The sequence below is a fragment of the Dryobates pubescens genome, chromosome 24, assembly GCF_014839835.1.
Source record: "Dryobates pubescens isolate bDryPub1 chromosome 24, bDryPub1.pri, whole genome shotgun sequence".
In the NCBI taxonomy this organism is placed as follows: domain Eukaryota; kingdom Metazoa; phylum Chordata; class Aves; order Piciformes; family Picidae; genus Dryobates; species Dryobates pubescens.
Window position 1 is genome coordinate 6,578,708 of NC_071635.1, and position 25,073 is coordinate 6,603,780.

The following is a 25,073-nucleotide window of genomic DNA, read 5'->3' on the forward strand; positions in this document are numbered from 1 at the left end:
GCAGAAGATCTCTGAAGAAAAGAGGGATCTTAATGGGTACTGCTGAAATACTGTTGTTTCCCTCCTCTTCCTACTGAACCTGCCTGACATTTTGCTACTTCACTGTAAGCTGTAGCAAACTCTTCAAGCACCTTACTGGACAGAGACACAATTTAGGATTACACCATTTCCCTGCAGTTTTCAACCTGATTGTCAGGACCCAAGAATGAACCCTCCTGCAGAACCATGTAACCAGATCTCATGTCGTGTGTCACTGCTTTGTCACCACAGTACAGATGGCAATGTGGCTCTCCAGCAAGTCCTAGACTGACAGTATCTGCAACAGTTAAGAAAATTTAAGGTACTCCTAAGAAAACCCAAACCTGTGATGTCTGAAATGAATTTGGTTTGCATGGATCGAAATATATTTGGTGTTCCACAGATGTCCAAGGTGAGCTATTTTTTCACTTTGGATGCGAGTCCTCCCTGCTTGAATGTAATGGCCAAAGGCAAAATTCATCCTAGTGCAGAACTGAACTTTCTAAGTACTCAAAATCCTGGCATAACAGCAGCTCTGTAGTGTCCTGGGAGTAAGAATAATGGCACAAGATTGTTGACTGGTTACACAATAAACTTTGATAATCCAAGCAGGTTACATTCAAGTAAGTTAAGTTTCAGATCATCAGAAGAACATACACAGATAGCACACAGCTCCCATGGAATGGAATCCCAAATCTGGGTATCTCTGCTTCCCATGAGGTCCAGAAACAACTTGCCATGGGAAAACAAGTGTTTAATACAGGAAAAAAAAGACAGATAGCCAATGGATTTGGTCTTTCACGGACAGAAGCCAAAGGGAGACATATACCAAAAGATAACCTAAAAGCTTTAAAAGGAATAAAAAGGCTGTGCTTGTACTTTCATTCTGTCACATTAGGAAAGTCAAAAGTGGCCTTTCCTAGCAGCAGTGAGAATCTTCTCAGGTGAAACATCTTTTACTTAAATTGTTAAAACAGCATTTTTTACCCAAAATGGCAATCAGTGTAATTGTTAAAGAGGAGGGTTTTACCTGCCTTGCAGATTCAGGTCATCCTTCCTTTTCACTTCTGCAGTATCTTTCTTAACAGTTCTGGATAATGAAGCCACCCTTTCCCCCATTAAATTTGCTGAAAAAAACCAACCAAAACCAATAAAAAGACAAAGATCCGTCCTTTCATACTCTCTTTAAATGGCAGAAAATATACAGGAGACACAAGCCCAGTTTTTAAGTCTGTTTCCAGGTTATCTTTTGGAGCAGCTATATAGCAAGGCAACAAATATTAATATAAGCTTGTTTTCTTCATGATTCTCAAAAACTCTTGCTCGCTCACTTCTCCATCTCCATCTCTATCAGCTTCATCAATCATTTCCTACAACAAATCAAAAGCACCTCATGTGAAAACATAACTGTGTATTTGATTACTCTTCATCTTCCTGACTTCTCAACCCTTTTTGTATAGGTATAAATTTCCACCCATCGTTAGGATCTCTGACGAATCAGAATTTACCTGCAGTTCTTCATCTGTTAAATTTTCTCCCAGCTCCTTGGCAACTCTTTTCAAGTTTTTGAATGAAATTTTTCCTGTTCCATCATCATCAAATAATCTGAAAGCTTTCAGGATTTCTTCTTTTGAATCCTTTTCACTCTACAAGAAAAGTAAAACATACATTTATTAGAGAACACCTGCTGCCACCAAGATACTCCTTGTCAGCATTTTTTAACGCTTTCACAATTATTTCTATTAAGAATTCCTACCATTTTTTGTGTCATCATAGCCAAAAAGTCTTCAAAGTCAATGGTGCCACTTCCTTCTTTGTCAATATCTGCTATCATTTTCTTAATTTCTTCCTTCTTTGGCTCAAAGCCCAAAGCACGCATTGCAACCTGCACCAAAAAAACAGTTGTTAGGTGGCCACCACAATCAGTGTCAGCAGCTGCATGAAAGCTTGTTTAACTTCTTCCTCCAAAACTGTAATGATAACTCACTGCAATGAAAACTTCTTGAGTTCTGACCTGCTTGTTTCATATTTCCAAATAGTAATAGGTTTGATATTCCTAAGATTCAGGTGTATATACTGTTTAGATCCACGTGGAACATGGATGTATTTCTGAAACTGAGAGAAGCTTTTCATGATTGAATTAGGTAAAGGTTCCAATCTACTTAGTTCCCAAAGAGACTGGATTACCAAAACAGGACTTCATGGAGGGTAGAGACCGGGGATGTGATCTCACTCCACTGAAATGAAGGGCAGAATGCCCATTAGTTTTGGTGGGTGCGGAATTATGTGCAGGTAACTGACACAATCCAATACACAGAGACAGAAGAAATCCGTATGTATAGTTCTTGGCACTTCTGTCTAGCTGGTGGGGAGGAGTGGGTGGGAACAATACTCCCTAAGTATCTCAGCCTCAGCAAAGCTGAGTTGAGGGGATGAAAAGCAAACCACTAAGCCTTGCAGAGCACATACAAAGCATTACTGTGGACGGAGTACTGAAAGTTGCCCTGCAAATGCTGCATGTTTACAGTGTTTAAAACTAGGCTCTGGCATTCCACTAGCCTAGAACAATGATTTTGCTACTTGGGTGTTTATCAGCAATTTTACAATCCTGATATGCTAGATGATTACAACATGTTTAATGCAGACTGAAGTTTCAAGAACATGCATCTAGAGGAAGATTTGAACTGCGAATATTTGTTCTTCCTGTATGCCCTAGTGGAAATCAATAGTTAATACTAGGCAGAAATTTTCTCCCTAAACACTCTTCTGCTGGTAAGTGCCAACTCACCAGAAATTTAACATTTCATTGAAGTGTGTTTTCTGGCCAGTTTCTTGCAATGGGACAACTGAAAATGTTCCATTTTGTCTATTAAGAGTGGAACACTTTCTGCTGTAAGACAGCCATTATTTTAAACTCATTTTGAAAAAAGAAAAATTGTGTTAAATGGTTGATGCTAAATCATTTCACTCCATTTTAAGAACTACATTTTAACATCTATCATCTCTGTTCAGAGAACATGCTCTCCTTACCCAAGCAGAAGTGCTTCCAAATAAATCCTGAGATAAACCACAGGATGAGGTAATTCATGCTTCTAGGTTACATATGCAGAAATCGAGGGAGCGTGAGTGCATGTGAGGAGGAGATAATTGAGATAAAAGATTCATGCTTAAAAAAAGATTAGCCATAAAAACATATGGAGAGAACTGAGAATAATCTTCTCCTTTGTGGAATGCTATGTGTATGTACACACACACACACACACTACCTGACAGTGCTACTGAAACCCAACTCTGTTTTGTTTTTCAAATTAAAAACCAGGTAATTTTTGGAGCTACAGTTTTGAGACCAGAGAGATTTCCATCCAAGAAAAAGAAGTTTGAAAACCTTCAGTTCTTTTATGTCGATGCTTCCAGATCCATCAGTATCAAACAAATCAAAAGCTTCTCTGATCTCCTGCTTTTGCTCTTCTGTAAGTTCGGGTTTCAAGCCGCTTTTCTTCCGCTGGGCTGTACCTAAGCCAGGTTTTCTGTAGTTTGAAGCCTTCAGAAAGTGAAGGAGAGAAAAGGTAAGAAACAGGCCCCTCTTGGGAAAATTGAAACCACAGCAAAAATTATAAACAGCAACACTAAAGCTGTAGCAGAAGTGAGAGAGATTCTTTGCTGCAAGTGATAGACACTGGAGTTTTAACACTCATTTTCCTTGGTTATTTTAGAAAGAAAACAATCTGAAGACTTTGTTACTGGGAATACATATTTGAGTGTCATGTTTTCATTAACTAAAGGAGTAATGCCAGAAAAACAGGCAGGCACTCTGAAAATGAATGCTTCACTGATGTGACTAAGACCCCCTGTACCTCCTGCTGGTTGCTTTGATGTGTCAGGACTGGTTTCACCTGGCAAACGTGAGTAAATCCTCCTCAGAGCTAAAAGGACTGGTTGTATAGGATCTTTACTGTCGGTGGGACTCAGATTCAGCCATTCAAAGTCAGTGCTGAAATGCTGTATCTGATAGCCTCTGCTCTGTTAGAACAGAATTTAAAAGGAGCTGCATAGCTCTAGACTGCCTGCCCAGCAACAAGCTGTGCTGCTAGGTAACAACATGCTGTGGTAGCAGTGAGATCAACACAAAATCTGTCCCTTAAGAACTAATCGGCTTGCACTGAGCTGGTGCATTATTACCCAGGGCACTTCTGAGACCTTTCCAGATTCTGGTGTAAGATAGTGCAGTACAGAGTGTTCCCCCCACCCACACTATTGAGCAGGAAAGATGTTTTCCTCATGTATAGTTTCGTTCTAAAGCAGCAGCAGAGTTTAGTCCTTCAGTCTGGATTCTGCAGATTCATGGAAGGAAGAGCAGTCCCTCCCACTGCCAACTTCAACTGTTTGAATTGCATAAAACAACTACACTGGCACAGGTTGTGCAGAGAGGATGTGGATGCCCTATCCCAGGAAGTGTTTAAAGCCAGGTTGTATGAGGCTTTGAAGCAACCTGGTCTAGTGGAAGGTGTCCCTGCTTCACTGCAAGGGCTTTGGAATGACATGATCTTTGAGGTACCTTCCAAGCCAAACCAGTCAGTGATCCTCTTGCCTGATCAATGCCATTTAAATTAGCTACATGCTACAGGGGTCTGGATGAACCAGGATTGAGTCAGTTAAACTGTGCTAAGATTAACCAGGCACGTTTCCTCCGGTTTAGCCCACACTCCCAAAGCAGGTGTCCTATTCTGCAGTTGTTGGGGGTGTTTTTCATAGTGCTAAATTTGCGGGGTGTGGCGTGGTTCTCCCTTCTGGGCCAGGATGTTGACTTCCGCATGGGGCGAGAAAACCGAGCGGCAGAGACGGCCTTGGCCTTCCCACAGTACTTCGAGCCCGACGGCTGCCGATCAGCGGAGGGCTCCGTGAAAGCCGAGCCCCGGCCGCCGACAGAAGTGGGAAGGCGCGGAGGAGCTCAGCCGGGAGCTTGTGGAAGGCGGCAAGGGGAAGGGGAGCCCGCGGTGAGGGAAAGAAAGGGCGCTCACCATCTGGCCGCGGGGACGCCGCTCCGGCTCCGCTCGGGACTCTCGGCCCCGCTGCGCCTAACGGCCCAGCCAACCGCTCGCCAGGAACACGTGCTGTCCAATGAACAAGCCGGGCGTAGCGAAAAGCCCGCCCTTCTCCCCTAGCTTGGGCCAGTGGCAAGGGGCCGGCTCGTGACGTCACGAGAGCGCGGGGCCACCCCGCCTGCCGGGCGCACAAACAAGCGGCGCTGGCGGTGTCCTGGCAACGCGGCGCGCGGCGGCGGTTGGCGGCCGCTCCTCGCCTCAGCCATCATCACCTGAGCCGCAGCGGCGGGAAGCGCAGCCGAACCGACGAGCAACCGGTAATCCCCTGCCGCGGGGCTGATGCGAAGGGCCCGGCCCTTCAGCCGAGAAATAAGCGGCTAGGCCTGAGCAGGGCACCCCCGCGCAGCTTGCTGAGCGGCCTCAGTTCCTCCCCTACGCCTCTCGCTTGTGGAGGGGCTGCTTGCCACTTCCATGCTGCGAGCGACGCTGGGCTGGCTGGTTCACCATGGGCATTTGGGGCCAGTTGCACCACTCCATGATGTTCTCACTACATTCATGATAACAGAGTTGGCTTTTAGGTAGACCAGGTAAGTTGTGGCTGTTACCTGAACACGTAGTTTAGTTGCAAGCAGACATTTTCTACCCATTTTGCATTCGTTGTGTGCCAGTGCTGCCACATGAGGCTGTGTGCAAGTGCTTGCATGTAAGGCTTTTGGGCAACATTTCACGGAGATACCTTAATTTGGAAAACTGATTTTAAATTGTGTTGGTTTAATTTAGCTTTCATGGTTCAGATGCTGTAAGACAATGTGAGTAACAGGTGTTTAGCATAGCTCTTGTATCCCAGAGTTCTTCACTTGAGACCTCCAAAACCCATCTGTGCAAACATAAACTGAACCTCAGGTCAAGAGAGAGTATTGCTGGGCCTTTCAGCATAGCTAATGTAGCTCTTTCCTTTTATGACGAGCACCACAAACTGCCTACTTGTTCTTTCTATCAAAACAAGACCAGAAAACAAACACATTCCCACCCAAGAAAAAAACAGCAAAACTGCTCACAAGAGTGGCCATATCAGTAAATCCTTGAGGGAAATCAGATAGAATGATGAGGTTATTTGAGGAGTAGGGGAAATAGTTTGTATTGAGTTTCATCATCCAACAATTAGTGCTTAATCACACTTAATACTTACGATAATAAGGATTTCTGCAAAGAAAAAGGAGCAATTATGATTATTTATTTATTTGCCATTGTTATTATTACTAGAAGTACTGGTAGGGATACATAGCATGACTAGACCATAATGGCAAGGCACTGCCAAGAAGTATTTTCAGAAAAGCTTTTAAGCAGCTGGGATGGAGGTTTTCAGATGTGCATTCCCAGAACACTGTTAAAGTCAAAACTAACTGCTTATCTAAAAGTTCTTTTGTTAAATTTATTATTATTATAACTGTAGACTACATTAAGTTCTTGGTTAATTATTTTTTAGTACTTCAAGCTGTATCTAGGAATTGAGGGGAAACATTGGTATCAGTTTGGAGTAGTACTCCAGGTCTGTCGGTGTATAAAGGTTATTTTTGGCTGCCTGCTTTGCTCTTCTAATTCACATCTTGTCTTCATTTGAGATAATGTTCAGATGGAGTTGCAATGAACAGGATGGAAAACTAATTTCTTGAATTTTTTCATTGTTTTGGAATAGCTATGCAAAAGGACCTTTAGGGAGATAAAATAATTGTTTGAATCTGAGTGTAAAATGTATGTGGCTAAGGCTTATTAGTTCTGGTGTGTATAGCTTTTCATCCAAAAAAGAAAAAAAGTTTTAGTTTAATCCCTGTGGTCTGCCACAGGACTGTGGTGTGGAAGGGACTTCAAGGGAAAGAAGATTTATATTTGACATGTTAAAACTCAGTGGTAGATGAAGACTTTAAAATTTTGGCAGTTTGCTTTGGTGAAGTATGAAGAAGTGGCATTCTTTTCATACATGTCCAACGAAGTACTGATGCTTACTCAGTGGAATAAAGAATTGGAATAAAATAAGTTTGATTATATTTTTCCAGATTTGAAGGTTAAAGGCAGTGACATGAATATTGGTACCCAAACCAGATCTCTACAGAGCACTTGTTTTGCACATAATTGTCCATTCTGCTCTAATGAACTTTTCTCGTAAGTAAGGCAAATAACTGAAATTCCAGATAGGACGTCAGGAGGGAAATGGTACTTCTGTGCCATCTGTACTGCCTCATGTTTAAGGAATCACTGGAATTAACTGCACTTCTCACTACACATTTCTTGTGTAATGAATTTTCTGGCAATTAAAAATTCCATGGTATTTCAGCAATGCACCATTTCAGCAACTGTGTGCAACCGTGTCTCAGAAACAGTGCACAGGATGAAGAGCTGTTCTGTACAGAGAGCTTCCCAGGAGAGCAGTGGTCAGTGTTGATCTATTGGTGATGCCTGCTCAGGAGTGCTGTGAGGATGGGGCAATAAGTTTGTGTTCTGTTCACAGATGCTGCCTGCTGTCCATGGCTTTCAGGGATGTGAATGCAAGAAGACATGTTGGACTTCAGCAACTCTCAGCCTTAGCCTTAGCTGGAAGAACATTACTGGGGCCAACGAAATCATGCAAATTCATTGTGGATGAAAGCACCAACCAAAGCACATTGATTTGCTCTGCTTTTAGACTGTTTGAAAGTTTGGATTTAACCAGTGCTGCTGGACAGCTTCTTAATGAAACCATTCAGGCACAAAACAAAGAGTTTAAGACTGGGATGAGTACCCTGTTGTTTCTCACTGGTGTGTGGAGCAGTGCTGTGGTGGAGTGCCTCCAGCAGAATGTTCCTATTTCAGCAATAGTATCTGTGATGTCTGAGGGGTTGAACTCTTGCTGTGAGAGAGTCCAGTGTCTTCAAAGATCAATACATGATGTCAATAAAGAGCTGTGTTCTAGCAGTGTTCAAAGCAAAACTTGCCAAATTGGATGTGGCAATCCTCAGATTTCCCATTATTTTCAGAAAGAGATTTCTGCACCAGAAAAAGTAACTCCAGTAAATTCTCATTCCCAGCCTGAAGATTGTAATTTTAACAAGTGTCTGGTCTCACCTTTGGCTGGCTTTGGTTCAGTGGCATCTCTTGTCAAACCAGCAGGTGACAAAAGTACATCGTTGGTTTCTGAAAGTAGCAGTTTTGCCTCTGGCTGTAGCAAACAAAAGTTAACCCATAGCAGATACTTCAGCACTCTAGGATCATCCGCATATCCATGTCAGTGTTCTGGTTTAGGACACCTGGTGATGGCCTTGAGCCATGGAAATCAGACTAGCACAAAACTTCTCCAAAGTATTGTTGCATATCAGCAAGAGCGAGCAGAATGCAGTGGCTCTTCCCAGTTTAATGTTGCAGAAATTGTGACATGCTGTTTACTGGGCCTGCCTGAAAGCTATTCTTGTGTCTCTCTGGGCTTTGTCACGGTAGTGTCACCAGAACAAGCCACAGTTACCAAACACCTTGAAGACAGACCCCTTCATATTCTGCTAGTGGATGGTGACCTAACTGAAAAATATCGCCACTTAGGTTTTAATAGACCACGTAATGTCAGGACCATATTGAAGAGCCCTATCCTACAGGAAGACAGAGCAGGAGACTCGTGGCTAAGCAATATGTTAGATATTCTGATAAGCTTTGAAGTAAACTTGGTTTTGGTCAAAGGAAATGTATGTGAAAACTTAATGGAAAGGTGTGTAGCAAACAGTATCTTGGTAATTGGTTCTGTGACTTGGGATGTGTTATGTGCCTTTGAGGAGGTCACCAGCGCCCAGCCGGTGACATACCTCACCCAACTGAATGCTGCTTGTGTGGGCAGTGGGGCCCAAGTGGAGCTGTGGAAGGCCTGTGATGGGCGTGCAGTGGATCTGGGTGAGCTTGTGCCAGTCAGGGTAAAAGCACAAGGAATTGCCCTGCTCACAGCTGTGCTCACCACTACTGTAGCTTCAAAGGTGCAGCTCATTGAAGACCAGTTCTGGACTTCAGTGTATCGACTACATCATGCTTTAAATGACAAGAAGGTTTTTCTTGGCGGTGGTGCAGTGGAGCTCTTGTGCCTTAGTCACATTCAGATGCTTGCAGAACAGCCATCACAGCCAGCAAGCAGAGACAGTGTGAAAGAATTTCCCAGTCCTTGGCTGGCAGCAGCTGGGATGGAGTACAGATCAGTTGTTCTCCAAGCATTAGCAAGTGGCTGGAAGCAGTATCTTTCAGTGGTTATGTGTAACGCTGCGGAAGCTGCATCTGAGTTGGAAGCCTGCACTGCAGTTGATCATCACCTCAAAAAAGCAGCTGACTCTGGCTCTCCCTCAACTTATATACTCCAAGAGTTTAGAAAAGGTGCTCTTCTCAGGGGTGGTTCTGGTCCTTTGGCTGATCATGGAGAGGGTTTCAAGGTTTATGATAATGTTACAGCCAAGACAGAGGCATGGCGGAGAGCTCTAGATTTGGTGCTACTGGTGCTTCAAACAGATGCTGAAATTATCACAGGTCCCAAAAGGAGTCAGCTATTGAACTCAGGTGTGTCAAGTGAATTTATGTTTCTGTAGGACTTGCAGGCTTTATTTGTAAGTCTGGGAGTCAGTGAAGGAAGTCCAACCTACATTTCTTCACAGTTTATAAAACAAACATTCAAGTGTGCTGGTGATTTCAGAGTGCAACACCAGAAATCAGAACTTGAGAGAGTTCCAAGGTAGATAAAACTTCCCATTTCTAGAAATAAGAATTATCACTTTGGGGCTTACCTGTAACCCCAGCAGTGCATTTCTAACTGGTGATATTGTCTGTAGGGGTAGATGCATCCAGTCAAACTGACTAACCTTATTTAGCAGAGGAGATGAGCAGTGGTTTTTTCAGTATAATGAAAAGCATTTTATTTGGTACGTGGTAGGTCTCATTGGATACGCTTATGTTCTGAACATGCACTCTGTATGAGATAGTTGGACTTGTGTTCTGTAAATTCTTGTTTAATGTGTTCTAATGTCTTCTAAAGAAGGGTGGAAATATAAATACCATTGGCATACTTGTGTTATAAGAAAGAATATACATAATGTAATTAAAATTTCATTAATATCCCCTCTTAATTTCTCAATGTTGCAAATGTAAGAGTTGAACTTAGAATAATTTATGAGATTGTCATAGTAGATTCCACTTTTGCTTATTGATATGGGCAGTATATCTCCTATTTTCAAATACATACCCTTTGAAATTTCTCTTGTGACAAATTCAAGCTGAATCCTCCTTTTGATATCACTACACAGTGTTCTTTTACATTGTGAGATGCATGTTGAGATTATTTAATTTGAGCTCTTTCACCTATAGTTGGGGAGGACAAAATGTGTGTTTTAGCTGCTGTCTAAAAACAAGTCAATCATGGTGATTGATGCAAGGCATTTTTACTGTGCTTCAGCACTTAAAATTTGAAAGCAGAACCATGGAGAACTGGCACCTTGTTGCAAGACAGAGGTGTGTAACTATGGAGATACTTGATCTGAATTTGGTGTTCTGAGTCACACTTGAAGTGACATGTCTCACCAGGCTGGTGAAAACAGCATGGAAAAAGAATGGAAATGGTGATACTAAAATGGATTCTTGCTTTTAGAAACTTTCTCATTAAAAAGGTAATGGCTGGCAGTGTTCACTAAGCACTTCCTCCTTGTGATTTCTGGTCCTGGTGGCAGGCAGTCCTATACCTTCGGTGGTGAAAATTAAGAATTGGGGTGTTCTGGAAAATGTTTTCTGAGTCTGAGTGGAAAGGCAGACAGAAAGCAAGTGGTTAATTTACTGGTAGAGCTTTTGCTGCTGCTTATTTGCTGTTTTAAATGGACAGTTTTTCTTCTCAACATATTTTCCTTGAGTTATCTCCCCACTGCAGAGGACACCTTGGAGAAGAGCTATCAGCTACTTCTAACCCCCATGACTACTGGCAGTGCCTCAGTTGACTTGTACTGAGATATAACAGTGTCCTGTGGGGTTGCTGTTTCCTTCTGGGAATCCCTTCCCCTCTGCTGTCTAATTCCTGAGTGCTTGAGTTAATACTGAAAAGGAAAGTCTGATAGTGAAATGGCTGCCCTGTGGTGCCAACACTGGGGCATTGTACCCCACTGTACTTGTCAGTAGATAGGTGACAGTATCTGATATTTTCTGCGTATTCTCAAAAATTTTTTTGCTTCATTTGATGTCTTCATCCCTATAACACAAAACTCCATAACCTTCACACATTCTGCTAAACCCAACCCTTTTTGAGGCTTGCTGACAGCTTGTAGGACTCCATAGCTGGGCGTTCCCTGGAGAGGTGGGTTACTGAGGTTCTAAATTAACCTTAAGCCTGAGATGAGATTGAGCTTTTGAGTATTGTACTGGCCAGAATCCCTAGATTTTTTTAAATGAAGAATCCATCTAAATGCATTGTATCCTGTAGCTTTCTTCCACACTGGTATCAGATCCTCAGATCTTTCATACAACTGTTTACCCCAGTGGTTCACACTAGATGACTCTGATAGCCTAGTCCTCTGTTTCAAAAAATTAGTGTGGCAGGGCCGATAGCCTCAAACAAGGTGTGACATAACCTAGTCTTGAATAGACAGGGTGATGGCCTTAATAGCTCTGGAGGAGAGCTGCTGGCTCGGCAGATGGCTTAACAATGAAGAGAGAATTTCTGCGGAGGTGGAATTCCCTCTTTAAAACTACTGCAACAGCGCCACTGAAAGGCCAAGGGAGACATTGCACTGGAGTGCACACCTCATGCTACACCCCTCTGTGATTTGGATAGGGCATAAAATGGCTACAACTTTCAGGGTCTACGTGTTGTATCTGCTCTGCTGGGATTTACCACCTGCCACTGAAGGACTTGGACTATGCCTGTGAAAATGTCACTGGATCCAAGGAGTGGTGATATCTTTAATTTGTTCTCTCTCTCTCTGTTCCCTTCTTTTTCTTCCCATTTCCCCTCTGCTCTAGTCCATTACTGAGAGTTTTCAGTGGCTTTAACAAACCCAACTCATCAGTTGCTTCCTGTTGGTTTGCTTTAATTTACTCCAAGGGGATGTTTGAATCTTAGCACGGCCTCCCCCACTGTCCAGGGTTGGCTCAGGATACCAGATCATGACTGTGACTAATTGGTCTATTCAGTACATAAGGAAAAGAAAGACACAGATGGTGAAATTCATCCTCAAATATGGGTTAGATGCATCTAGATAGATATGTTTGTGCATTAAAAAGTGCTATACAGTGTAATTCTTGAAGGTTTCATTTGGAGTTCTCATTGCTGAATTGCACACGTTTATATTTGTACTCTACTCACGTAACTGGAAAGCTTTTAAGGAGGGTAAAAGAGCATATTAATAGCAATTGCCTTTCAGAAATAGGAGAACAAACTTTTCTGTGTGTAGAAAGCTATGCTCATAGTATTTAGTCATCTCTGACCTGAAACTAAATATTTTGGTTTTCTAACAAACTTGAGAATACAGTGGATTTTGGCAAAATTTCATCAGTACTATAGGGATTCCTACTTTAATTTGAAACAGGAGCTCCTAGCAGCACAGGGATCTAGTTATACTGAAGTTTTGATCACACTGCAATTATATTTTCAGTATCAATCAGTTGGCAATTGACATTAAACTGCTTGGCCACACTCTTAGTGTGTGAAGACAGGAGAGAGAAATATTTTTTGGTAGATCAAAAGAGGCAAAAGGAGCTGGTGGCTGTTAAGTGAGCAGAGATGGAAACACAGCATAGAAATAAGTATTAAACTCTGCTGTCCTTCAAGTGTTTTCAGCTCATGTCTGGCTTTATACTGTTTTACTTGAACCTCCAGTACTCAGCATTGCATAACCCCTGTTCCCATGAAAAGATCCATTTGCACTTTATTTGAATAATAGTTAAGTGATTATGGAAAAACTGCATAGAGGAATTGCATTGAGGTGGTCCAAACATCTATTTATAGGGCTCTTGGACACCGAGAGCTGACGCACCAAATGTTGAGAAAACCCAAAATGATGTAGTTTTTCCAATCAGGCTTTTAAAAGGCACATAATGAGATATTTAAATATTGTCATGCAGAGGTTTTCTGAAAATCTGTTTGGCATTTAATTTGGATTATTTAATGCTTCTCTACAGACCAATGAAATGGGAAATTGTATGAGCTATCTAGATACTGTGTCCTGGGTTACTTATTTCTTTGATATGCATAGACAAGTAAGATGCATGCTGTCTTTGTGGCATCCTGCTTCTGTAACATGAAATACAAGACATGTGTGGCTTCCTCAGCTTCCCAAACCTCTCAAACACAGAACAGAGGTGCTGTGCATTTCTGCTGGGGCTCTCAGCACAGGGAATGGTTTCAGCAACTGCCATGGGTGAGTTTGCTTCTCCTGGGCCGAGGCTCCTCCTAGGCTACACAAAGGCTGCTTGTGTAGTTTGATGTGTTGGAAGAGCTAAGCTTGTATGTTTGACGTGCCTGGGAAATTGGGAAATGCCAGACTTTTTAGGGAAGGGATTGTCCCATGGAGTTCAGGGATGGACAAGGGCAATTTGAGGAAGAGGTGCTTTCCTGAGTGGAAGGGAAAAAATAGTTTCCCAACTTCTTCCTCCACACTGGGCCTCATATGACCCCTGAGGGGTGGCTTCAGGTCACATTAAATCCAACCCCAGGTTCACCAGCACCATCCCCAGCAGCCATGTGTTCCATGATGTTTGGGAGAAATCCTTGAGTGCTCTTCAGAGGGGTGAAAAGGCTGGGCCATGATCAGGCACAGATGGAGAAAAGAGCTCTGAGAGGGAATGAGGGGAAACCAAGGCCTGTATGTGGTTTCTTTGATTGGCTAAGATTCAAAACAAAAGTAAAAATTTGTTTGGATGGAAAGTAATTCTTCCCTTGGGGACCAAGGGCTACTCCAAACAATAGAATTATTTTTAAATTATTGCAAATGTACAAGGACTGCTTACAGGTTTTATTTAGAAGTGATGGGAAAAGTGCTCCCTGACTGTCATTTATTTCAGCTGAAATCGGTGGGTTGGGGTTTAGTGCTATTTGCAACTTCTATCTGCTGTGTTGTGTAACCAAATATTTAACCAGCGCTGCAGCTTTGGAGAGATGACTAAAACTAACACAATTGGTGAACTGATTTATTTCCAAGGTATAGTCTGAGTCACTGCTCTCACTGACTAAACTTCAAAACAAACCCAGAAAACTCCTATTAGTACTGGAGAGCCAAAATTACTTCAGAGGAGTTGTTTGAAATACTTTTTATTTACATATACACAAATACACAGTCTGGAGTGGAACAGACACAGATTCTCAGTAAGATCAACCTGTCATGTAGTCATACAATCCTGAACTAGGACAATTAATCTATTCACCTGTCTGTGGCAAAGGAAACCATCAAAATACCTCCTTTGTCAAATAACTGTCTATGATCAGTAAATCCTAATTTTGTCCAAGAACAGCCTGTACAAAAAGAACCCCTCCAGTGAATTAAAAGGAATTATGTCTTGCTTTGGGTATTAATCCTGCATTTCATTTGCTGCTCCTTGCATTTGCAGTTTTGTCTGTGGGTTGCAGCTCAAGGATACACATATGTCATGCACAAACTGTTGTAGGGAATATGGTCATGAACACCATTACCTGTGCATAATTCCATATGAGGATAATGTGATCCCCTACAGTGATGATAATGAGACTAGTACACCTGTATACAGATAATGTTGATTACATCAGTTTAATTAACTGGCAAAGTCTTCCTAACAGACCATTAATCCAGTTCCTTGTATATGCCTTGCTCAGTCAGTGTTCAGTGCCTCACTTCTTGCTGCCCTTCATCTCTTAGCTTCATCTCTTAGTTTATGTATGCACCGTTTAAATAACCATCCCAAGCATATCGTTCATGTTCTGGTTCAGAGATGCTTGTTTTCTGGACCCATTTAGCTGTGACAATATGTTGATGGATGCCAGAAGCCAGGAAGCTTGGATATAATTGGCAGTAAAAGAGCTTTACTGGAAAAGAAGCCCAAATCTTTCTTTGTTTATCTGAAGCACCAGCAATTAACTTGAAAAATGGTTTTCTGTGTGACTATGGTTGTGCAGTTATTTAGCTTGTATTTTCAAAGTATCTGACATCTCGGAGCAGTGCTGTAAATAAGCTCAACAGAATTGCCAGATGTCACATCAGGAATTGCTGTAGATGGAGTTGCTGTGGCTACTATGGGAACAGCTTTCAAATCTCAGCTTCAGTGATTGATGCTTAGGACTGTTTCCCAGCAGAGTTTGAGGAGGACCTCCAGCCTTCCAGGTTCCTCTGACAACCACTCACAAGGCAAGTGCAACTGTGGAATGAGAGCAGAGTTTCAAAGCCAGGAGAAGATGGAGAAAATTACTTAATATTAAACTGCTAAATAAAGTCTTCCAAAATACTGGGGCTGATTTAAAAGCAGGTCCTTCTGTCTGTGCCTGTGTTACACTTACCTGTAAAGCAGATCTTTAGGCTGCCCTGCAGTATGATACTTGGAATTTGACACATGGCCATGATGTGGAGAAGCATTATGCAAATAAGGTACTCCATTCCCTGCCCTCCTTAAATGCTCACATCCATCTCTCATCTAACAAGTGAAACTAGGATTTATTATCGGATTGTCTTTTAAAAGGCCAATAAAGCTGCTTAGTTTCTGATTTCTGTGTTGCTATGAGCCACTGCCATAAATCCCATTCTTGAATGAGAATTTACAGATGCTTTTGCTGATGTGCACATGTGACAAGATGTTATTTTGCTGATAGGTTATTCACAGGAGACTGGAAGGAAGCAGGGAATTGTGCTTTGGTTGTGAATTAGTACAGGAACCAGTCCTCCTTTTGTTAGAAATTTCTGTTGCTTTGGGGAGTTAAAATGCCTGGTGCATAAGAAACAGATTATTGCAAAAACATGATTGCCTTCCTGATCATTTCTTAATGGAAGGAGATGTAAAATTGAGGACTGCTAATGCTGCCGGGTGCAGCCTTCACTAAAAGCTCCTCTTTCCTGGATGATCCTCTAATGAGCTCTTAAAGCAACAGCAGTTGAGTACTTAATGGTGACCTGGGGAAAAAAAATGCTTTAGAGATGCAGGAGGTTGAGCCATCCTGTCCTCTGGAGAACTTGGTGAAGATTGAGAGTCCAGAATCTCTAGCAGTTAAAGGATGTCTCCTGTAGGGAACACACCTTTGAAGGTAGTCATATCCACATCTATGAATCTGTTTCTTATCTCCAAAACTGCAAACTCTGTAGAGAAGAAACTCTTTACTCTGTTCTTGGAGCGTGTCACCAACTGAGTCCTTGGATAATGAAGAGGAGTAAGAATTACTGTAGTAATGAGTGAATGTTTGATGGCATTTAAGATTTGCCTTTTTGAAAGACATTTCCCTGATTTGCAAACCTGATAAAGCTAATGGAATTTGTGTAAAAGTCTCCAGTGTTCTTTGGCTATACAGAATTCCCACAAGTGTGGCCTCTGTAAGGGTAATGTTTAGGACAGTAGTTTTTGGAAGGAAGTAGTAAGCCTTGACAATGAACATAATAGCTTTTTTGGACTATGGGGTGGAATATGGTGGACTTGGCAGTGCTGGGTAAATGGTTGGATTCTATGATCTTGAAGATCTTTTCCAATCTAAGCAATTCTGTGATTCTCAGATTAAACCACAGCAGTTAGAGTGTGCCAAGTAGAGCTACTAGTAGTCATGCAACACAGTGCAAACTCAGTAGAGCAGGATGGTTTCTCTGCAATACCAGCAGGATGGAATCAATGTCATCTTTTGAAGTACTCTGGAAATGAAAGGAGGCTGAAGTATGTGTGGGGGTTTGAGTTTTACTCATTCTTGTTAATATCTCTTTTAGAGAATTCCTTATAATCTGCAGTCATTTACTTTACATGTGATCTCTTCATTTATGCCTTTAATAATAATCTCCAGTGTCAGATCTCTGTCTATTTGTCTTGGTGTGACAAAAGTGTAAGGAGCTGCTCCTTGTCATGTTTCCTGTATTAAGCAGTGCTGGGTCAGGCCTTTTTGCCAGCAATGGTTTTGATACTGCAAGCAAAAAATTAATAGACTTTATTACTGCAAGTTGGAGGAAAATCGTTGATGGGGTGTTTTGGGTTGTTTTTCTTCTTAAGTGGAAACAAATTTCTTTTTCAGAATTATGCTTTCATCTGTGCCTGGCTCTTCCTCTGCTCTGTTTGCTCTTGAGTCCCCAAAATTAGTAAGAGTAATGTTCTAGTTAGCAGTGCAGTAGGAAAGAATAACTTGACTTTCTAAAATGTAATAAACAGTGCAAGACCTGGAACAAGTACAAACCCTTCAGACAAGGTGAAAGCCCCCAGAAGAATACCTCTATTCAAAATGTCTGTGGATGTCTGCAAATACTGCCAGGAGCTTAAGTCTTGCCCTTTTTCTTTCCAAACATGTGTATTAATTTTTTCTTTAAAAATACATAATGTATCCTTGAACCCTTCCATGCTTCTAGTCAAAGAAGGTAGTATTTCCTTTAGACTAGTTGATTCATACATAAAATCTGTGAGACATTATTTTGGTCATGTTTATTTCCCTCTTGTGATATTAAATGGAAAAAAGTATTTTTTAGATCTTCAAGCATTATAAACCAGCAAATGTTTCATCTAATGAGAGCTTTTACTTGGCCTTTAACAAACTAAGTCCTCTTAATTATGTTTCCTTTTAGAATAAGTTCATGCTCTGTTTTGCCTTCCCTTGTTTACAAACTAATTGCTTTCAAATGAAATCCTAAATAGGTGAAAACCTGTCTGCTTTCTTTTAAATAAGATACACTAGAAGTTACCTGGAGTTTCAGTGGGTTTGAACTGGTTTCTAAGCAAATGGATCCATCTTTGTTTAAAATGTCACTTATCCTCTGAGACTTGTATGTGCTATAAAGCAAATCATCTCATACAGTCTGCATTGTGCCGAATTTCTCCTTTGGGTGAGTGGTTGTGCACAGGAACCATCTCCTGGGATGGCTCTGTTCCCCAGCCTTGCAGGCCAGGATCTGGCCCAGCTATGGACCTCATTCAGGAAAATAGTCTGTAATGTGCCATTAATAATCAGACGAAGAGTCTGTTCTGTGTTATCTCCAAGCTGTGGGACTGAACTGTGTGAAAGGTTTTGTTTTGTGCAGGAAGCTCAGCTCCAGGCTTAGCTTTCCATAATGCCTGTTGGTTAAATTAATGTAGATAAGCCCCTTGTATCACACAATCTGTTCTGTACCTACACCTCTAAATGCACGTGTGATGGCTTGCATAATATACATAGCAGATCACAGTAGATTCTTCCTTAAATATGAGGTTTGTCATCCTTTTGGAGTCAAGTGTGATGGCATGAGAGACTGTCTGTTGTTTAATGTGTCATCTTTTCCACCTGGGTGACACCCATCTATCTGCACGTCACAAGCAGAGGCTGTTTGTATTTGTGGTGTTGCCAGCAGCCTCAAAAAGATTCCTTGTGGCATTCATTTCTCCCTTTTTATTTGCCTGAAAATTGCTGCCGATTACAGCCCAAATTCCTCTTTGTGGTCTGTTGAGAGCAATAGCAAAGTCCCACTGAAATGTGTACTGGAAAGGAGTTGTAAGTGATCTAGGATTTATTCTTGGATTGCTTTACTGTGTCACCATGTTTTATTAGCTGATAATTTCATGTTCATTAATGACAAGACAGTCAAAAAATGTATCTTCTGCAGTAGGGATTGTCTTCACATGAGTAGCTTTTCACATTAAAGATCTAGGCCTTGCCTCCAAAATGTGCATGGAAGGAAGAGATTAATATAAAGATGAGGGCCTTGTCATCTGGTCTAGCCTCTAAAATCCTTTTTCTGCCAGCACCACAAATTCTTCCAACTTACTTTCTTACAATCCTCTCTGTACTCTGCTTCTGACAAGTGCTGTGAGAATTCTGACTGCAACAGACCAGAAAACGAACTCGGGTTTGAATCACGTTGGAAATTGGCAGGAAAGTGAGGGACTTAAAGCCAAGCCCCACAGCATCCTCAAATATTAAATATTTGGGATCAGGATCCCAGTGTTTGCTTCTGAGAAGAACTAGGGCTACTTGTGATTTGCTGCAGTCAGTCAGGACTTTCCAGTCCTGTGAAAGAAATGTCACTGAAAATGAAGTGAATCCAAGACAGAGTCACTGTGTAGTCCTGTCTGGAGGACAGAACCAGCAGTGGGTGAGACTATCCCCCTTGACCTCATTTGGAGTGACACATAAGCCAGGCTGTAGAATATCATGAGGCAATTTTTTTGTTGCTGTTGTTCTGTTTCGGTTTGGTTTGGTTTTTTTTATGAAGTTGATTAACGGGTTAGCTACAGTTGATACTTGGGATAGCTAAGGAACCATGCATGTGACCTCAAACTACTGCACTGACCCTGAGGACTCTTCCAGTGTACCCTGCAGGGAGCTTCCTATAGAGTCTGCAGTCTCAGAAAGATGTTGTTCAGAGAGAGAGCCCACATTTTTCTTGTCTTCCAGCATTACCTATCTTTTGTTTAACCAGGTAAGCCCACACCCCATGCCTTGCTTCGGGGTATGTCTGGAGGAAGGTTTATTACTTCATCGTAATAATGAATTGCCTCGAGAAAAGTTTCTCAATTCCTTGTACTGGTGAATGTCTGCTCATGGCCTCACAAGTGAGCTTGAGGCTGCAAAGAGCTGCCACAGTACAGCAGACTAGCAAATGGCAGCTCCTTATGAGGGGTTTTGTAGTCATCACAATTGCAGCTAATCTCTTACCCTCACATCAGACATAACTCTAACGCATTACATATGGCTAATATTTCAGACCATACTTAGAACTGGATATGTATGCTACAGACTTTGCATTAATCTGAAGCAACTCAGTTCCACGAGTAACCACTTCAAGCCTAAACTCATTCCACTGCTATTACTGCTTTTTATTTTCATTTGTAAGCCTTGCAATTAAAAAAAAAAAAAACAACAAAAACCATCTGTAAAACACAAATTGTTAAAAGCTGCATCCATGAGGATCTCTGGGCAGAGTGCCATAACACAGCAACACAACTAAACATTCAGCCAGAATGATATAATTATAAATTAAACATCTTAAAACAAAACAAATTCCAAGTTGAAAAAGAAAAATCCATCAGACTCCTGCTGTTGTTTTGTGTGTGTGTGCTAGAGGATCACGTTAATTTCCGTTTCAGCAACTGCCATCTCTCCTCCTGCTTACTGAGAGCTCTGTGGCATCTGCATGCTCTCTCCAAGTGGGGTTTCTTAGAGGGGGTACATCATCAGGCATTGCTCAGGTCCATATTTCAGTCAAAAGAGGCTGAATTCAGGAGCACTGAGAGCAAGTCTACAGCTTACTGGGGTTTTTTAGAGATATTACATAATGGCATGTGTGATATTCCATGCTTATGACATACACAAATGTGCCTCCTGTGCTGGAAAATGGTATATTCAGTTCATATTGACTGGATTCAGCTAAATTAAAGGTCATTGACAATTATAAGATGAGACATAATCATTTAACAGTTAAACTAGAACATGATCTCTAATACCTTCTCATTTCCTGTAGGTTCTTTACTAACATATCCTCTACCTCACTTTTATCTAAGGGAACATTTTGCATTTACTATCAGATAGCCTTAAGCCAAACTGGTTCTAATGACTCTTGGGGGGTGTGTGAGGTAAATACTCCTTCAGCAAAGTCATCTGAGTATTTGTAATAACAACTCACATTATCATTTACTGCAAAAGTAACAAATGGAATGTTTAGTTACAGGAAAAGAAAAGACAGAAAAAGAACATAAATCTTGTAAATAAATGAAATAGATGCTGACACAATGTGTAAGTTATTGCCAAACATTTTCTTTCTGTCAACCAGATGTTTGTGTTTTTTCCTCCTCATCTTTCACAGGAGGTTACCCTCACTTTTAAAGGTTAGATCCATATGTTAGGCCTGTCTCCTCCATCAAAACCAGAATATTGATTAGAATTGAAGATGACTGTAACAAACCGAACCTCTTCAGAATAAACTTTCTTCCTGTAGATCAGATTGATCATGAAACTGAATAAACAGATTACATCATCGTGGAGATTCAAAATAGCCATGAGAAAATGGTTTGACCAGTCAATTATTAAAGAGTGCACCAAACACTGCACAATTTTTGGAACCATCATAATTTTCAGAAAATCTTGATCTTCCCCCTCATGGATTATCCTAAGTGTATACATAATTACCAAGACATTCTGAGTAGAAAAAAAATGAATTTTGTGCTTTGAAGAGAAGCAGACCCATGGCTTTTAAGGGAAGGCTCCACAGGCAATTATCCTATGGACATTTAAAGTCAAGGAAGGTGTTCATGGTAATCACCAGTACTGGGACAAATGTGAAAATCCAAGCTTTTGTGCTTGCTGATTAGATATTTTGGTTGTCATGGAAATAGCATGTATTTCATCATGAATTTTTGTTCTTGGTTTTGGAACTTGAACCTTAAGTTTGTCCTACATTTTTCAGTACTTGTGAGGAAATAGGATTTCATTTCAAAAATCTGTCTAATGTGCATTGTAAGCATTAATTTGATCCTAACAGCTTTTGTTTCTGATTGTGAGCCAGTTAACTGAAATTCCTTCAATTTGTGATGAGTTCTCCGCCTTTCCTATTTATTAGAAAGAGCTGCAGCGTTTGTAACAGCTTAGTACTGCTCAGTCTCCTGGAAAGAGCAGGAAATTGGAGCTCTGAAAGGAGAGATAGTGAAAGAAAAGTAATACAGTGTAGTGACAAAGGTTGTGTTTTGTAATCTATCACATATGTAGTTCTGAAACTGAGCAGGTGAGGTTCTTGGTGCTGTTTCAATGAGGTGTGAGTATATCACCAATATATTTCTATGCTAGAGAGGCTGGCTGGGGAAACCATTGGTATTATTTATATGCAGTTTGTTTATCTCCATACCCTCCTCCCAGTTCTCAGCTCTTCCTTTGTTTCCTAGGTGTGTTAAAACAGCAAGTCTTACTACTGCTGTCATCTGGTTGGTACTTTCTGGCTCTCTCCCAGCTGAGAAGCTATTCTCTGGACAAACTGGATTCCTGAGTAAGTCTGTGTGCTTCATGGGATAACATGAACAGCAGCAGTCCAGAGCTGTTGTACTTAGTCAACTTAAAAGGACAGCTGCTATTAATAACAATTAGAACTTGTTAACACCAATTGCACTGGTGGTTCTCATGAAATACATGCCTGCTTGTCCACTGGTCATTTAATTGAAGTGACTTATAGACTATCAAGCAGCCAAGAACAGCAGGGCTATGAATCCAACTAACTTGCCCTGCTTTCAAGTCTTCAGAGACTGTTTATTGAGATTGTTCACTCTCTAGTGAATAACAAATGCTGAGTAAAAGGATATTACATAAATTGGCTGACATTTGCATTGGACTAGCTAATTCTTGTTGCCTTGTGTGTGTGGTGGCTGTGCCTGATACACACATGTGCCTGGTATTGTCAATGAGCTTCCGACCCACTCCCCTCTGCTCCCAGCAGGCCATTGTGAGACTGAATTTTGGGGGTTATGTAAGAGGGAGTGCAGGAAAAAATGCCAAGTGATTTGGAATTTGCCCTCTTTCCTCCATTCTGTCATTGTTTCTTGGAGTGCTGAGTTGTGTCTCTTCTGAAAAATGATGTCTGTCTGTCTGTCTGTCCTGGGGAGGAGACTGGGTGTACCACAAGACTTTCCTTCACTTATGCTTTGCATGGGCTGTGGCTGTAGGCCCTGGAGTCAAAAATACCTTCTTTCTCTAATGACTGGGGAGTAAAGATTAACAAGGGCACTAGTGCACCAAAGGCGGGTTAAAAGAAAGAGGTGTAGGGCTGTATCTTTAACCTAGCCTACACAGTGGTACAGCTGCCATGCAGATGGCAGCTGCATCCTGGGAAGGGGCCAGCAACAGGTACTGTGTGGAAGAACCGTTATTCCGCTTTTCTTTCTGACAAATTATTTGCCATAGCAAATAGCGTTGTGGGATCTTACTTTATGACCAGTGAAGATGGAGTCATTTCTAGTGAGAATAGATGGATGTGAAAAAAACATAAAATGTGTCCCAGTGAAAGCACATCTCATGCATTTCAATGTGAACATCACTTGTTTGCTATGTGTAACCCTCCTCTGAATTATGCTCACGCTGAATGCTGCTTTGTGTTCCTACACACTTGTAAGGATTTTTTTTCAACAAGTCTTGGTTGGTCTCTCTCAAAACACCAGAGGCACACCATAGTAAAATTCTCTTACACTAGTCTGGAATAGTAAAGATTTACTTAACTAGACATATTTTTTCTCTTGTTACCTAGAACCTTAATCTTGATTCCATTGATGTTTCATAGCAAAAGTCTTATTGATACTTGTAGTTTCTTTTAAAGGCAGTTGGGAAGCCCTGCCTCTGGATTGAAATGCATTGAAGATAGTGCTTTTAGAAGGGGGAAAATTTTCAACCATTCTGTACTTGATCTTCTGGAAGTTGAAGTCAATGATATTTGACTACAGCAGAGCAGGAATTACAACTAAATTACTCCCAGTGACAATGCTTTTCATAGACTAAAATGAATAGATCAAATTCAGACATGAGGTAAGCAAATGCAGCTCCTTTGTTTATACTCATTTGTACTACATCTGAATGCTGGCTCATTCCATCTAGTCTACCAGGCTAATTGCTTACAGTTTGTTCCAGTCTTTTCATCTCATTGCTTACATCATGATTTGCCTTTCTTGCATGTAACCATCCTGGAAAAAGGACTTGTGTCTAAGAGGTAATGTAATTGTGTTTTCAATTATCCCACATGGTAGTAATTTTTGTTTTTAAAGACAGTGCACAAAGTTGATACAAAGAGACAAATAAAATAGTTGGAGACTTCATTTTGCATGTGAATGGAAGAACAGAGGTAGCCTGCTTTGTTAATTTTCGTAACCAAAACTATTCACCTCTGTCACCTCCTAACATGTATTCATGCTGCAGCTTTTTTCTTAATCCACTAAGAATTTGCTGTTGTGTCTTGGGCATGTGGCAGCCCAAAAAAGTTTGTTCACCCCTTCATAAAATTTCAGGGGCCCCCTTTTCTTCCCCCTTTCAGAAAAATTACTTCCACCTGCTAAAAAGAACTGAATAAAGTTACAAATTTTATTGCCTTTTTTTTTAAGGCAAATCACTTCATCAGTATTTCTTTCACATCTTTTCTGAGTTGTCGTTAACTGCATGTATTAGACCCAAGCAGTTTCGTGTGTGTGATGCATAGGGCCAGGACTTCTGGTGAGAACTGGCTGGGAAGTCAAATGTCTTAGAACCAATGCCTTCCATCATCAGTGGAAAGAATCCAATAGATCTTCAAGGGATTTGGAGCAAGGCTTGAATTGACTCCAGTTTTATAGTGCTTGGGTGCTTTATTGATGCTCAGCTTGGAGAGAATGGGAGATGTTGTCTGGGAATGAACTGTTTAAAATGGTAGTCAAAATAGAGATACCCTTGAATATTAATTTCTCTAGAAAGTTATGCTCAGGATATTGAAGGTAAGAGTGTAAAGAAGAATTGTATGAGGGCTGTGGAACAGATTGCCCAGTGAGGTAATTGGGGCCCCATCCCTGGAGACACTTGAGGCTTCACAGGGCTCTGAACTAGTGGAGAATATCCCTGCTTACTGCAGAGGGGGCTGCAGTGGGTGACCTTTGCAGGTCACTTCTAACCCAGACTGCTCTATAATTCTATGTTTAGATTTGATTGAAAGAGGCTTTTCATCAAGCTAACAACTCCAATGAAGTTAACTTTATTGCAATACTCCCCTAAACCTGAAAAGAAGTTTTAAATGGAGCTCCCAAATATGTCCAATTGACTTGTGAAAACACTGACTAATTGTGTATATCTACCAGTCATGTGGCACTGGCTGGGCTACATTAAACATGGAATCAAGTTACTTCAAAATAATAGTTGGAGTAATTGTTTCA

The 25,073-nt window shown here is 41.2% G+C and overlaps 2 protein-coding genes across 3 annotated transcripts in view; one reads left to right on the top strand and one right to left on the bottom strand.

Annotated features, from left to right (window-relative positions):
- Positions 1-1,172: 1,172 nt before the first annotated feature.
- LOC104296218 (uncharacterized) lies at positions 1,173-5,127 on the bottom strand. The gene is made up of 5 exons (XM_054172737.1): positions 5,037-5,127; positions 3,404-3,559; positions 1,775-1,903; positions 1,527-1,664; positions 1,173-1,388 (listed from the first exon to the last, which is right to left on the bottom strand). Exons 1-5 carry the CDS (start codon positions 5,037-5,039, stop codon positions 1,299-1,301), a joined length of 516 nt encoding a protein of 171 aa, XP_054028712.1. The 5' UTR covers positions 5,040-5,127; the 3' UTR covers positions 1,173-1,298.
- Positions 5,128-5,602: 475 nt separating this feature from the next.
- Positions 5,603-25,073, top strand: part of BBS12 (Bardet-Biedl syndrome 12) — a 29,788-nt gene continuing 10,317 nt past the window's right edge. The window contains exons 1-2 of one of the 2 annotated variants that reach the window (XM_009896006.2): positions 5,603-5,647; positions 7,567-9,690. In XM_009896006.2, coding sequence (XP_009894308.2) covers positions 7,583-9,646 — 2,064 coding nt within the window. In that variant the 5' untranslated portion in view covers positions 5,603-5,647; positions 7,567-7,582 and the 3' untranslated portion in view covers positions 9,647-9,690. Of the gene's footprint in view, positions 5,648-7,566; positions 9,691-22,082; positions 22,184-25,073 lie in introns of those variants that run through there. The other variant, XR_008462850.1, reaches the window with a different exon arrangement.